This window comes from Chelonia mydas, chromosome 24 (genome assembly GCF_015237465.2).
Source record: "Chelonia mydas isolate rCheMyd1 chromosome 24, rCheMyd1.pri.v2, whole genome shotgun sequence".
Taxonomy (NCBI): domain Eukaryota; kingdom Metazoa; phylum Chordata; order Testudines; family Cheloniidae; genus Chelonia; species Chelonia mydas.
In genome coordinates, this window is record NC_051264.2 from 5,307,583 (window position 1) to 5,322,016 (window position 14,434).

General features: G+C 52.1%; 2 protein-coding genes across 2 annotated transcripts; both read left to right on the forward strand.

The window, feature by feature from the left end:
- Nucleotides 1-1,003: 1,003 nt before the first annotated feature.
- On the forward strand, nucleotides 1,004-6,402 carry PMF1 (polyamine modulated factor 1). The gene is made up of 5 exons (XM_007064581.4): nucleotides 1,004-1,170; nucleotides 2,641-2,746; nucleotides 3,467-3,567; nucleotides 4,418-4,613; nucleotides 5,549-6,402. The coding sequence occupies exons 1-5, from the start codon at nucleotides 1,004-1,006 to the stop codon at nucleotides 5,600-5,602; spliced, it is 624 nt and encodes a 207-aa protein (XP_007064643.2). The 3' UTR covers nucleotides 5,603-6,402.
- A 4,334-nt stretch (nucleotides 6,403-10,736) lies between these two features.
- LOC102936828 (bone gamma-carboxyglutamate protein) lies at nucleotides 10,737-14,217 on the forward strand. The gene is made up of 4 exons (XM_007064620.4): nucleotides 10,737-11,226; nucleotides 11,795-11,839; nucleotides 12,700-12,766; nucleotides 13,787-14,217. The coding sequence occupies exons 1-4, from the start codon at nucleotides 10,812-10,814 to the stop codon at nucleotides 13,908-13,910; spliced, it is 651 nt and encodes a 216-aa protein (XP_007064682.3). The 5' UTR covers nucleotides 10,737-10,811; the 3' UTR covers nucleotides 13,911-14,217.
- Nucleotides 14,218-14,434: the final 217 nt, after the last annotated feature.

The following is a 14,434-nucleotide window of genomic DNA, read 5'->3' on the forward strand; positions in this document are numbered from 1 at the left end:
CTGGCCTGACCCTGTCACAGTGTATTGATCTTTTAACCCACACTCACTCTCTTTTCAAGAAGAAAAGGAGTACTTGTGGCACCTTAGAGACTAACCAATTTATTTGAGCATAAGATTTCGTGAGCTACAACTCACTTCATCAGATGCATCGATGTAAAGCTTATGCTCAAATAAGTTGGTTGGTCTCTAAGCTGCCACAAGTCCTCCTTTTCTTTTTGTGAATACAGACTAACACGGCTGTTACTCTGAAACCTGTCTTTTCAAGGAGCTTCCAAGGTGTGTGTTCTTTGTTTTCTGGTTTCTGTGGCTGTAGGCTGCATCAGGGGTCCCCCTTTGCCAGCTTTCCTCCACACTCAGAATGCTCAAACAAATTGGTTAGGCTCTAAGGTGCCACAAGTCCTCCTGTTCTTTTTACTCAGAAGGGATCCCAGGGCGGGTTTGATCATAGAATACCAGGGTCGGAAGGGACCTCAGGAGGTATCTAGTCCAACCCCCTGCTCAAAGCAGGACCAAGCCCCAATTTTTGCCCCAGATCCCAAATGGCCCCCTCAAGGATTGAACTCACAACCCTGGGTTTAGAAGGCCAATGCTCAAACCACTGAGCTATCCGTCCCCCCGCCCCAGGCAGTGCTTGATCACTGGGCTTGAAGAAAAACAATGGACTAGCAGCAGCCTGGGGCTAAAAAAATAAAACTGCAAGAGCTGGCACCAGGGCCTCCACCAGAGCCGGGCTCTTGGGACTCCCGCCACCCAGTCCCGCGGAACGGGGGCTTGCGCGCGGAGCCAGCAGCCCCGGGCAGTGGCTGGCCGAGGATCTGCTCGGGCGCCGGGGAAGGACAAAGGAACCGAACCAGCTGACGCTGTGCAGGCTATTACGGGGCGTGGCCTACTCTCCCGAGTGACACGAGATCTCACCAATAGGGACAGAGCTCCCGCCTCAGCCAATCGGAAGAAGCGGGGGCGGGACTATCCGAGCGCTTGAAGATTTCTTTGGCGGTTCAAGATGGCGGCGGCTGGTGGGGAGGGCCCGGAGCGGGCGGAGGACGAGGGGGCCGCTACCGCCGCTGGCGGCTTCTCTTCGCTGCCAGCCCAGGAGGAAGAGCCGGGCCGCGGGCAGCTCTTCGACACCGTGGTGGACGCTTTCCTGGAGAAGCTGGTGGCCGCCGGCAGGTGAGGGGACAACATCTCGCGAGAACGGGAGGCCCGGGGTTTCGAGCGGGAAGTCTCGCGAGGGTTGAGGAAGGGGCGGGGCAAGTGTCGCGAGACTTTATGCGGAAATCTCGCGAGACTTGTGGCTAGGTCTCTGTAGTTGGCCAGGGTCTTGTTTCTCTCTCCCATGTGTTGTCAGAAACCAGTGGCTGAGCTCTGGACACCCTGGTGAAGGGCTCTTTTAAAGCTAGCTGTACAGCCTGTTGGGAGAAGGGGGAATCTTGCCTTCAGTCTAGCTCCCCTTCTCCCTCTGGGTAGTAATGTCAGTACACCTGCCCAGCCCCTTATCTAGTGTCTGGTGACTTGCCCCCCAGAGCCAATAAAAAGCATCAGATCAGAGTTTTAAAAAATTTTTAATTTCAAACATTAATTGTGCAAAGGGCCCAAGTGTTGTGATACCTGCAGATAAACTGATGCCCCCATGAATGTAATTCTGGTGGGGGGGAGGCACTGCCCTTAAACACAAGCAGCATCTGATACCTTTTATACAGCTGTCTTATATTTCCTTGAGATGGAGGGGCCACCCTAGGTCTTAAGACCTACCAAAGTGAGTACCCGTTCTACTCTGTTCCTGCCACCTCCTTAATAATTCCTGGACCAGGTGCCCTGTTGTGGGGAAAAAACGCACCACTTGTCTAGATCCACCCCTCCCAAACATGCATTTGGTGGTAAGTGCAGACCAACCCCTGTGGCTTCATCCTGTTTCCCTAATCTCCCGCAAGATCCTGCCCTGGGTTCAGCTGCTCACACAGCAGTTCCGCCTATGGAGGAGATGAAACCGACTCCTAATCTAGATCTCCCCAACAGTTACTGGCTACAGGTTCAGCAATAAGTGCAGATGACCGAGGGGGCCCCGGCCTCCCTTTCTGCCTACTTAGCCATTCACCAAATCACCCATTCTGCTCTGTCTGTGCTTACTGTCGTAAGAACTAGTTTTACTGTATCTCCTTCTACACCAAAGGATTCCAAAGTGCTTTCCTGATTGCAGTTGCCATGCACCATCAGCGCAGCTTGACAAAGGGAAATGAAGGATAACCCATCTGATTTAGCCAATTTCTGCCTTTAGTTATACCACTGCGTTATTGCTGATTTCAGAGGGGTTATGTAGATGTCACTGAGTGCAGAATTTGGCCCTTTACAGGTGACTGTGAATAAAGATTTTGTTCTGTTCTTTTGAACACAATAAAACCTTTGTGAATTGGTGCTCTTTTGTTAGACCAACCAGTCTACAGATGTGTATGGATCAGTTGTGCATATGGTTTGTTAACTATGGACAATTTTACAGAATATTTTTTACTTCCGTTTCGTTCTCTTCTGACATAAACATGAATCTTCAGTCAGGCTTTTACAGTGTTGTAACTCTGTAATTTCCAGTGTGTGGTATTTTAAACCACTTATCTGGTTTGCATTTTTTTTCTTCTTCTTTTGCAGTTACCAGAGGTTTGCAAACTGCTACCATCGCTTCTATAAACTCCAGCCTGAAATGACCAGAAGTATTTATGATCAGTTTATATCCCAACTGCAGACTTCCATTCAGGTAAGAACTGCAAATGTTTAGCTGAGAATTAAAGACTTGTTTGTAACATCCCAAAAGGTGTATGGGGAAATATAACGCTTTGGATGTTGCAGCATTTTTCATCTAAAGGTCTTGGAACATTTTCCAAATAATATTGAATCAAGCCTCATATCAGCCCTGTGCGACAGGTTTATATTACTCATTTTACAGATGGGTAAACTTTGATAGACAAGGCACAAAACAGCTGACTTACCTCAGATCTGACTCCCAATCACTAGGTGGTGCTCCTGAAACTGCAAAGCTATGTGCTTCAATACAGTGTGCTCTGATCATTTGTTCCCTGAGATCCTAAGCAAGTTTGCAACTAATATACCCTTCCCTGTCCCCCCCTTTTTTTGGTCTTTCCCCAGTGCCTATCTGTACTGGTGGGGGAAATTGTCTTGATCCCTGTCAGTTTCATGACTGCCTGCAGAGTTCTGAATAGCTTCCCTGACAACTGACAAGACTGGGACAATTTTCATTCTTCTGCTACTTGGGAAAGCTATGAGCAGCAGCAAATGCACTGGAGCTGACTACAGACTGAGGAAGCAAAGCATAGGTTGTACTTGTTTCCTGTTTCGAAGGACATGTAGAGGAGAAGGTCCTTGCGCTTGCAGTGGGAAGGGCCAAGCAGAGAGATGTCCATGGATTGTACTTCCATTTTGTTATCGTTCTTGAATCCCCGGTGGTTTTCCTCTGCAGGAGGAGATTCGTGAGATAAAGGAGGAAGGGAATCTTGAGGAGCTCTTTGCCTCGATGGATAAAATTGTGGAGGAAGCAAAGAATCGGGAAGAGCCCGCGTGGTAGGCAGTGATCTGCTTGGCATGTTGGAAGTATGCTTGTGCTAGTTTATTGGAGACCTGTTCCTTTGATTCTTAAAGAGATAAAATTGACCCTTGTGCAACACATTAAACTCCGTGGAAGTGAAGTGGTGCATAGATCTTGTGATGGCTCTCTGGATAGGGGTGAATTTCACCCCAAGGTGAATGGCAGAGGGGATTTTTTTAAATCATACTACTGTATCGTGACAGGAAATTGATTTCCAAAGTGCACCTTCCACTTAATTGAGTCTATTTGAATCTCTGACTTGGTCAACTAGTTGGACTTCTGTGTGTGCTAGAATCACACGTTCTGTGCCATGTCCATAGAGTTGGAGGGGAAGTAAATTCTTGTGCTGAATGTTACTCTGAACCGTAGCTGCTTGGGGTGTCCTGATATGTTGAAAATTCACATGGTGCGTAGCCCTTGGGGCTTATTGGCCACTGGAAGTGCTGGGAGTCACATTGTGTTGTCTTTAAAAGGCAGGCTGGATAATCTTTTCACCAATAATATGTGTAGCTTTTCGTGTTCAAGGGTGGGGATGTGTTTTAATCAAATCTCATGCTTCAGGGCATCATCTGATTGCATGAGTGTCAGAAAGGATTCCTCCCTTCCCCCCCACCTACATCATGGCACAGTGAGACAGGTTCATTATGGGGTGGGTTCGCCTTGCTCTAAAGCTTCTGCTGTTGGGCACTGCTAAAGATAGGATACTGGACTTGAGGGCCTGATCAATTATTGTAATATTACATGTTCCAATTAAAGCACTTAAGTATAGCACCAGGCAAAGTTGGTGCATCCCAGTCCTCTCAACAACATCCCTGTCACTTCCAGGCGCCCCAGTGGGATCCCGGAGGAAGATATTCATAGCGCCATGGTGCCGTACCTCCTGAAGCACCAGACATACCTGCGTAAAGCCCTGAAAGAGAAGGAAGAGGAGAACAGGAAGCTGGCAGAGTCTGTATTGGCCGGACGGGAGAGAATCTCAGAGATGCAGCAGCAGATACAAAATCGCAAGCAAGCATGGCAGGTAAAATCTCCATTCCAGCCAGCCTCCAAATCAAGAAAACTGAGCGAGAGTGTCCCAGTCTCACCACTTTGAATAGACAATGGCCGCACTGGGATAGAAGGTTCCAAGAATGCTAGCTGCAAACAAACTGCACTCAACTGCAGAATTTGCTTATGTGCACAAATCCCAAGGCCCCAATCTAGCTTCATTGTGTTGCATCTGTTGCTGCTCTGATTAATTGCATATCAGCTAATTGCATAATGCTGTTAATTGCCTACATCCCACAGTGAGGTCCCCATGTATAATCACACCTCTTCCATGAAGAGTCAGGAAAACCATGAGATTTTGCTTATTCATGTAAGTTCTTTTTTAACAGCTGTTAGGACATGCAGAAGAGGGGAAGATGAGACTGTCCCTGTAATGGCAAGAAGAACTGTTCAGACCCCTAAGGCCAGACTTTTCACCAGGGCTGCCTTTACACCTGCTCTTAGAGCCACATTTTCCAAAGAGCTGCTCCAGTGGATGTTGAGCTGTTTGGAAATCTGGCCCTTGGTGTCTTAGTGGAAGCAGCTGGATGCTGAGCATTTAAAACAGATGTGGCCCTTATCTAGACGGACGCTGAGCTCTCTGGAAAAGTCGGCTCTAAATGCATAATTTCACTCGTATGCATTTGCAGGGCATGGGGGGGTTAGTCCTGCATCTGTGCTCATAAGCAGAGTGTTTTGCCTAGGGTGGTGTTTGTGTACGTGCAGTTCCTTCCCTTATGGGGCCTTGTTCCTGGATCAATGCATCTGAACAATGAATGAGCTGTATTCTGCACATGCTGTCAACAGTGTTACTGTGCTGTCTCCAAGTGTGGAAACGATGCTCCTTTTTGCATCAGTGCTGCATTTGTTTCCTGAACAGTGGGATTTGTGGAGGAGAAAGACTTCACCAATTTTTTTTCTTCTATCCAGGCAATTAGTAAAGAACAGAGAGAACTAATCATGACGTTCCAGGAGCCCGAATGAGGAGGCAGGGGAAGATTTTGCAGGAGTTTCATGTATGGGGTTTACGTTCATCGGTGAAGCCTTGCAGATCTTTTTGGAAGTGGGATTCTCTGTGCATTTACATAAATACCCACTCAAATCGCGCTGAAAACTTGACTTGTCAAGAGCTTTTGTGTTCATTTGTCAGACAGAAAGGAGAGAACAGTTTACAACACTGTGTGAAAATTGGATATACTGAAACAGTTATGGGACATAATTGATCAAAATGTGTTGAAATGAGCGACTGCACCAGGGTTTTAGGAAAATCAGCAATAATTCCCGATTCCCAACTAAGCTCAACAGGAAGGAAGATCTCACACAGGTTTTGAAAGCTACAGCAGATCTGTGCATTCATGCTGCACTATCTTAAAAGCTTTACCAAACAGAGAGAACTCTGTCCTTCCACATTTAAATGTAGAATTTTTAATACTGATCGCTCTTATGACCACTCACAGGATTTCAGGAGTATAATAGAGCCAGTCGTAGGTTCCTTCTGCAGCAAGTAACACACCTGTACATCTGAAGGAAAGAAGCAAATACCAAAACTTCAGCTCATGGGATTTCTGTCAGCAGAACAGTCTGTAGATGTGAAGGCAAGTGACCGTCTAAAGCAGGGAGAGAGATGTTACACTGGTACAGTGGATGAATCCCTTGTACATAGTTACTTGGAATGTTGTTTTGACATAATAACACTTGTTTTTATAATCTTAGCACCTGCCTTTTTTTTTTCCCCCTTTAACAAGTGCCTCCCAGTAAGAAAAATAAACACTTCCTTCGTCGTAGCTGCTCTAACCCATTATTATGTGGTTAATTGTCGTCTTTGCAGCAATTTAACTGGAACGTTTTGCCAAAACAGCCAAACAAGGTCTGCTGGGCGTTTTGTCTTCCCAGAGCCCAGATGCAATAGGCCTGATTCTCTGTAGCGCTGTAGTCATTTAGACTTGTGCAATGCACCATTCTGACTTCGTGCAGGGTGGGCATAAAACACGAAGACTTATGAACTGCCCCCCATTAACTAGGGAAACAGAAGCACATCACTAAAAAGGGACCTGCTGGCCCTGGGTCAGTAGAGCGTGAGTAAAATCCACCTGTGCTGGCAGCCGGTGCCTGCTTGAACCACGGTACTCGAGCTAACAGTGAGGGTTAAAACACAGGGCTAGGATTCAAGAGAGCTGAACGCAGTGTGTGGCTCTGCTACACAGCTCCTGTGCGACCATGGGCAAGTCCCTAAGACACTTTTTAAAATGTTCTGTTGTGTCTCTCCGGCCCAGATCCTAACTCTCATGGGTTTCCCTGGGAGTTAGGAGCCTAAATACCTTTCAGGATCTGGGCTTGTCTGCCTTAATTCTCCACCCATAAAATGGGGAGATTGTCTGATCGCAGCCCGGAGGGGTCCCAACCCGCATCTGGATCCCACGGTACAGTCACATAGGGAGACAAGCCCGGCCTTGAAGAGCTCCCAATCTAAAGAGACAAGACAGACTAACGACGTTGTTCAGATTAGGTGCGTGACTGATTTCCTAGGCAAGTTCCGGCAGGCATCTGGCCTGCTAGTATCTGTGTGTTACACCCCTACCTAGCAAAGCCTTTTCCTGGCTGACGTTTCTGGGGACTTAAGAATTTACATTTCTAACTAAAAGCCACTATTGAAATGATGTGCAGAAAGGGCAGCTGAGCCTTGTGCAGCACCAGACTGAATGGTGAAGACAGGCAATGGATTCACCGTACCCAAATGTCAGTTCCTTTAGAGGCGAGTCACAGCAGCGGAGACTGACCAAATGAGGTATATTTTTCTTCTTCTGTAAACAAAGCTTGCCTTGCTGCGTTATAATCTAAATAAACTGGGCCTGCAAACCCCTTGTTCTTGGCTTGGACTTGGCGCACTTGGCCCAAGTGATCTGTGGTTTACGGCTTTGTTTGACAGTCTCTGGCTGCCTTAAGCTCCCCGCAGCATCTCTCTCCCACCCCAAAGTCCAGGGTCCTCCTCCAGACAAAGCGAGGTTTGGAAGTGGTTAGGAACGGGAAGTGGAACGTTGGCCTGAGGAGCGCTGGCGATTCAAAACAAACCGCTTTCTATTCCAAGCCAGCCATGAACTCAAAGCCCTCTCATTGCAAACGTACACAAGCTGAGGGGGTGGGTAGTTGGGTTTAAACAGCCCTGCACATTAGCTCCAGCGGGGATAAATTAGGAGGTTGACGGGCAAAGAGTTCCTGCTTACTGCAGACCATCACCCTGATTAAGGTCTAAAACGTGCCCAGCCATCTCGCTCCATGCCAGGCCCATCAACAGAGAGCTTAAAACTAGAACACGTCAGCTAAGCCCTGTGTCCAGACATGGCCCTGAGAACATCATCCCAGCCTGCCCCTGACTGCAGGGATTTGTCTCCCATTGCGGGCCTGGAAGGTTGCAAGCTACTGCTTCTTCCATAATCCTTTGTGCCTCTTTCCACCCCATGCCTTCGCCTTTCTTATCCCCATGTCCCAAGCACATTCTGCGCACCTTCCGTGCTGCTCACTAGAAGTGAGTCGATAACTGTTCATTTAAGGTCAGATTTTCCAAAAGCACTTACGTGGCTTAGGCCTGGTCTTTACTTAAAAACTGGATTGACCGAGCTACGCACGCAGGGCTGTGAAAAACTTTGTGCCCTTATGTGATGTGGTTACATCAACCTGCCTGCGCGTGTAAACATGGCTAGGTTGCTGAAAGAACATACCTGCGTGTCCCATTGAAAGGCAGCCTGCTTAAATGGGATCGTTCAGCTCTTCTGTCTGTGCTGAGCTTAGAATTGCATGAAGCTGTGCAGTGAACTAAGCACTGCCTTTGGGCCACAATACCAATTCAACAGTAGAGCTCCAAGCACTTTGCCTAGGCAGGTCAATATTATCCCCATTTTACAGATGGGAAAAGTGAGGCACCAAGCGGGGCTATGATTCACCCAGCAGCCCAGTGGCAGAGCTGCATCTAGAAGCTAGGTCTCCTGAGTCCCCATACAGATGCTACTGATCTGTTGCCCCCAAACCACAACAACCTCCCTCTCAGGAGTGAGGACAGATCAGCTAAATCCAGGGGGGATGAATTAAAAGGGGGCAGAGCAAAAGATACAAGGAGAGCGAGACAGCAGTGGACACTGCCCAGAAAACCCCGGATGCTCCCCCCCACACACACACACATTTTGAGACAATGTTAAGGGACCTGGGGGGTGCTGGCACCCTGGGCCTCTGCCTGGTGCCAGCATGAGTGAGAGTGAGCTTGAGGAATGCAGCCCCGTGGCCACAGAGCACCTCTTGCTTGCCTTCTCTGGGGTCTAGAACAGGCCAGTGAGCACTGGAGCGAAATGCTGGGTTAGCAGCTGGGGGACCCGGAGGGTGCTGTCTGCAGAAGAGGTGCAGCAGGGCAAGCTCTCCCCAGACCCCATGTGCGCCAACCCTGCCTACCTGGGCTAAGTGGGCAGTTCAGGCTCCCTGGGTCCTCCAGGTCTGGGCCCAGCCACCGCGGCCAGTCTGTGCCAATTGCAACTCCTTTGCAGGGGGCCAGTTCAGTCCTCAGCCTCACTGCTAGGAGCACCATGGCCCCTGCCTGGTGAACGTGGCATAGAGCAGCTTGCCTCCTTTTGCGTAGCTTCCTTGAGAGGGCTCGACCAGCGTCTGGGGTGAGTGAGGGTTGAGCGGCACCGTGCTGTGTTTCCTCCCCAGGGTTTGAAGGCCATCCTGGGGCTGGAGCTCAGGAAATGAGCTTAAATGATAGGCTGCACCGGGGAAGGCATGTGCACCAAATTGCAAGGCAAAAAAAAATTACAGCTTAAGAGCCCTGTACACTCACGAAGAGGAAAGCCCCGCCGGGCCGTGGCAGAAAACTTCCGCAGCTCAGCAGCAATTACAGGCCGCAAGCACGTCACCTGGCGGGCCTCTGCTGCCAAGCCTGCCCCAAGAGCACCAGGTCTGCTTTGCCTCGGATGCTCCCGGTTCTCACCTGTGAAAGAGGGAGCGGGGACTCAGGCGCGTTTGCCGATGGCCAGCCAGCACTCAAACCCCCCTCTCCCCCCGTGCAGTACGGAAACGGAGCTGCTAACGTGGGGCTACGTGCGCACCTGGACTCAGGCCCTCTCCAGCCGGACAAGTGGCTGACGGAAACCGGGCTGTGTAGAGACAATGCTGCGGCTCGTGTCCAGCTCCCCGTTGAGCCAGGCCCTGCTTCCGGAGCAGCGGGCGAGGCAGCGTCAGCGTCGGGGGCAGAGGTACGGTGCCGGCGTCACGCTGGCATGAGAGCGCTGTTGATAGCAGTGAAGGGGGGAGGAAATGGGAGGACACCACGGTCACAGCGAGAGTTGGTGGCACAGTTCCAAGCTTTTCTCCAGAGCCATAAGGGTGAGAAACTGCTTGTATTTTTTAAAATAAAAACCAGGTGACGCCAGGCGCTGGCCCTTTAAGACACCACCACCTAGCGTGAGCTTGGGGATTAAAAAAAAAAAAATCATCAATTGGCCACCTTGCATTAGCTTTGTTACATCTGCATGGGCTGCGCTCAGTCCCCTGGATGAAGAGCCCGAGCGAGGGGAACGTTATTTGCTCCCAATAATCTGTGCCAGTTCTTGGGTATTTCTGGCTGCGAGGCCTCTGCGCTGCCCGCTCTCTCGGTGCTCGGTGAGCAGTGACAAAGCAGTGCAAGCCGTGGCATCTTTACAAAGAGAGCTTTTCTCCGAGCGGTTGTTTGGACCGCTGAGTTAAGTAGATGTTAATAGAAGACACAGACCTCACGCTTCGTCTGCAGGGAGCAGAGAACATGAGGGGTGGGAAAGGTGGCGCCAAACCATCCCCCTCCTCCCCAGGTCTTGGGCTGGCCTGGAGATGAACAATTCCCCCAGTGTAGCTTAGAGCGCCCTCAGGGCTGCTCCAAGTCATGGGTGCTCGCAAACAGCTGGGCCTGGTCCCCCTGCTGGGGTCTCAAGGTGGAAATGGTTGAGAACCAGTCACACCAGCTGGGGACTGTGGCGTTCTGTCCCTCATGAACCCCCCCTCCCCAGCCTGCCTCTGATGCAGCCCGTATGCTGGGGCGGCCAGGGGGAGGGAGAAGAATCTCATCATTACAACAGGATCCTAATGCCTCCCCCCACCCCCGAAACACCCTTGAGCTTTAGGCCCGTTGGGAGCTAGCTCTGAGCATCACAGTTTCAGCCTGTCTCTGCATTTGACAATGCTCCTGAGCCCCTCCCTTGTCCTTCCCCTGCAGCCCACACGGGCCCCCGTTGGCCCTGAGAACGCAGGGTTGTTTTCCACCCCAGGGGTGCCTGAAACCACAATTGCCATCTGGGTTTGGCAGCCTTGGGCCCAGACGGATGGGCTCCAAATAGATCTGGCAGCAGGGCCAGGCCCCTCCCCGCCTGTGGTCGAAGCCGGAGTGGGCGGGATGAGGGGGGATGTGGCCCTTTACCCAGCCACACCAGGACTAGCAGCAGGGTATAAATGGTGGCCTGTGAGCCACAGGCTCCAACAGGCATCAGCAGAGCATCCTACAAGACAAGAGCAACCAGCGAAACCGGCTTCTACCATGAAGACACTCACCCTGCTGACTTTGCTGGCACTGGCGACCCTGTGCCTGTGCCGTGGGGGTAAGACGAGGACGAGGGGATGCCAGCTGCATTAACCGGGGGCTTTCTACCGGCAGGCTGCTAAGGCCCCCTCTGACTGACGTTATTGGAGCTTGTGTCCCTGTCGCTGCTTTGAAAATCTCAGTCCCCCCTGTTCCCTCGCACAGGAGCACACGTAGGATACTGGGCTGGGGGCATACTGGCATCTCATTCTCTGTGTAACAACAGCGCTTAGCTGCCCCCTGCCTCAGTTTCCCCATTTGTGCCAGGGGAATAACTATCCTGTTGTAGCAGGCTGGGGGGCATTCGTCAGGGAGGTGGAGAGCTTTGTTTCCAGCTGCAATAGATTCGCAAAGCATCACGAACGTGCCTAAAGCGCTAGCGAGAGGCCCACTCCAAACCCGGCAGCTGTTTGGCCTTGAAGTCTTTCCCCTCCGCGGAGATCTGTGACCTTTAGAACATCCCGCGCTACCAGCCCAGCTCTGCACAGCCCCGACAGCAGATGGGCTTTCAGGGGCCTGGAGCCTGGGCGGCTCACTGGTGACGGGGGCATATTATTTCTGACCACTTCTCTCTTGGTGCCTTGCAGCCTCGGATCATTCCAACAGCGCTAACGACTCGCCCAGCTCTGAAGGTGAGGCCCGGCCCGTGTGAGATCCAGCTTTGCTGCCTGCCACTCAGGGAGCCTTCCAGCAGTGCTCATGGACGCCCTCGCCCGTTCTAAATGCAAGATCCCTGCTCTAGTCAGTGTGAACCTGGGTTTAGACCAGGGGACTGGAAGTCAGGACTCCCCCAGCTCAGGGAGGGGAGCGGGGTCCAGTGGCTAGAGCAGGGGAGACAGGGACTCAGGACTCCTGGGTTCCTTTCCCAGCTCAGAGAGGGGAGCGGGGTCCAGTGGCTAGAGCAGGGGAGACAGGGACTCAGGACTCCTGGGTTCCTTTCCCAGCTCAGAGAGGGGAGCGGGTCCAGTGGCTAGAGCAGGGGAGACAGGGACTCAGGACTTCTGGGTTCCTTTCCCAGCTCAGAGAGGGGAGCGGGGTCCAGTGGTTAGAGTAGGGGAGACAGGGACTCAGGACTCCTGGGTTCCTTTCCCAGCTCAGGGAGGGGAGCGGGGTCCAGTGGCTAGAGCAGGGGAGACAGGGACTCAGGACTCCTGGGTTCCTTTCCCAGCTCAGGGAGGGGAGCGGGGTCCAGTGGCTACAGCAGGGGAGACAGGGACTCAGGACTCCTGGGTTCCTTTCCCAGCTCAGGGAGGGGAGCGGGGTCCAGTGGTTAGAGTGGGGGTGGGGAGAGGGACGCAGGACTCCTGGGTGCTATTTCTGACCCTAGGATAACCAGGGGGGAAGATTTTCCCCATCCTGCAGAGCCGCTGCTGCTCGGTGTCTGGGATTTCCACCGAAGCCATGCAGGGCAGCTACAGGGCAGTCCCGTTACAGCAACGCTGGGTCTTCGGAGCAGTTCTCCTCATGCTTCCTTTATTTCCTGGCCTTGCAGCGTTCGTCTCCAAACAGGACAGCGCTGAGGTGGTGAGGAGACACAAACGGAACTATGTCTACAAGAGGTAAAGCCCTGGTCGCGGCCCACGGGCACGTGCTCGACCCGCAGCCCGCTGCTGGCGCTGGGGTCCCCTTCCGGAGCCGGCGGGAGGGCGGGGGGTGGTGACAGGCTCAGGCCAGCTGAAGTTTTCGCCAGGCCCACGTTACCATAGGAACCCTACAGTCGTTCACTGATTCATCCTCCCTGGTGCGCCCAGCCCTTCCTGTTCTCGGTGTCAGCCCTGACAGCTGAAATACTTTGCTCTAATCTGGGGGGGCTGGCTGGGAGGGGTGGCCTGTGAGACTCCCAACGCCCCTGGATCCATCCCCAGCCTCAAAGGGCTCAAGGCATCTCACTCCCTAATCAGGAGCTGGGCCTAAGTGACTTGCCCATGGTCACGCAGGGAGTTTGTAGCAGAGCAGAGAACTGAGCCCCTCTCTCCTAAGGCCCAGGCTAGCATGCTAACCACTGGGCCTGCCTTCCTGTACCTGGGGCTTGTCTATTATCAGCCAAGGCCCCAGTGGAGGCAACAGCAGCATGCCCAGCAGTGGGGCCCAGATCCATAGCCACTAAAATGGCTCCTGTATAGTTAATACAGTAAACCAGACTGCAGCCCTGGCTGCTTTTTGGACATCATAAATTCCAGGCTGCTTTTTGGCCAGGCCCAGGAGCCCTGCCAGCATCCCGGTAACGCCCAGGCATCGCCCTGCTTCAGTGTCACCCTAATTGGAACAGGATAAGTGAACTCCTCACTCCCTGCCCTCAACCGTGGCCTAGCGTTGCTGCTGCTTTCTCCCCAGAGGTGGCTGCATGGCAGCCCCGGAGAACTCAATCCTGTGTGCCATTCCTGAGGGCTGTTTTCGGGGGTGGAACGCGGCAGCTGTTTAACAGCCCCCAGCAGTGGCGCCCAGGATTAAAAGCGGCCACGTTCCACCCCAGAGGTGGGTGCATTCCCAAGGCAGGTGCACTGATCCTTGCACGTAGGCTGATTAAACAACCACGGAGACCATTCTATCAGTCATTAACCCACCTTGTTCACACGCAGGTTCTATATCATCGACCCTCTCGAGGGCAAGCGTGAGATCTGTGAGCTCAACCCCGACTGTGACGAGCTGGCTGACCACATTGGATTCCACAAGGCTTACCGAAGATACTACGGGGCGGTCTAGAGCTTCCTGGCCCAGAGATCCACCCAAGTCCATCCCAGTGCGGGGGAGAGAGGAAGAGGAATTGATACCTAAGCACAGCAGGGAGCAGAGATCTTCTGCCCCAAGCTGATTCCTGTAACTGTGTGTTAAACGTACAAGCTTTATGTTCCCTAAGCTGCCAGCCCAGCGCCTTGTACTGAGCCTGGAGCGCTTGCGCTTGTATCTATAATGCTTTACTGACGGTTTCCTTTACGGGCCAGGTGCGTCGTGCTGGTTTTGCGCTATGGAACGTTTCTTCAATGATGTGAGAAAATAAACGAGAGGAACGGTGCTGCTGTCTCATTTATTGGGCTGAACAAAGAGAAGGGGGACGGGCCGGCAGATTGGGGTGCTAGGGTGGGACTTGGGAGCCCGGCATTCAATTGCCAGCTCTGCGAGACCCCTTTGTGCCTCGGTTTCCCTGTCTTTAAAATGAGGGCCATAATACTGCTCTACCTCACAGGGCTAAAACTGCTCGAGTGAGGCACTCCTGCTACTGGAAGGGA

Bases quoted from the DNA above. Each gene is read 5' to 3' on its own strand.
- PMF1 (XM_007064581.4), top strand. From the start codon at position 1,004: ATGGCGGCGGCTGGTGGGGAGGGCCCGGAGCGGGCGGAGGACGAGGGG. The intron at 1,171-2,640 runs GTGAGGGGACAA...CTTCTTTTGCAG, and splicing joins AAGCTGGTGGCCGCCGGCAG to TTACCAGAGGTTTGCAAACT. The intron at 4,614-5,548 runs GTAAAATCTCCA...TCTTCTATCCAG, and splicing joins ATCGCAAGCAAGCATGGCAG to GCAATTAGTAAAGAACAGAG.
- LOC102936828 (XM_007064620.4), top strand. From the start codon at position 10,812: ATGCTCCTGAGCCCCTCCCTTGTCCTTCCCCTGCAGCCCACACGGGCC. The intron at 11,227-11,794 runs GTAAGACGAGGA...GGTGCCTTGCAG, and splicing joins CCTGTGCCTGTGCCGTGGGG to CCTCGGATCATTCCAACAGC. The intron at 11,840-12,699 runs GTGAGGCCCGGC...CTGGCCTTGCAG, and splicing joins CGACTCGCCCAGCTCTGAAG to CGTTCGTCTCCAAACAGGAC.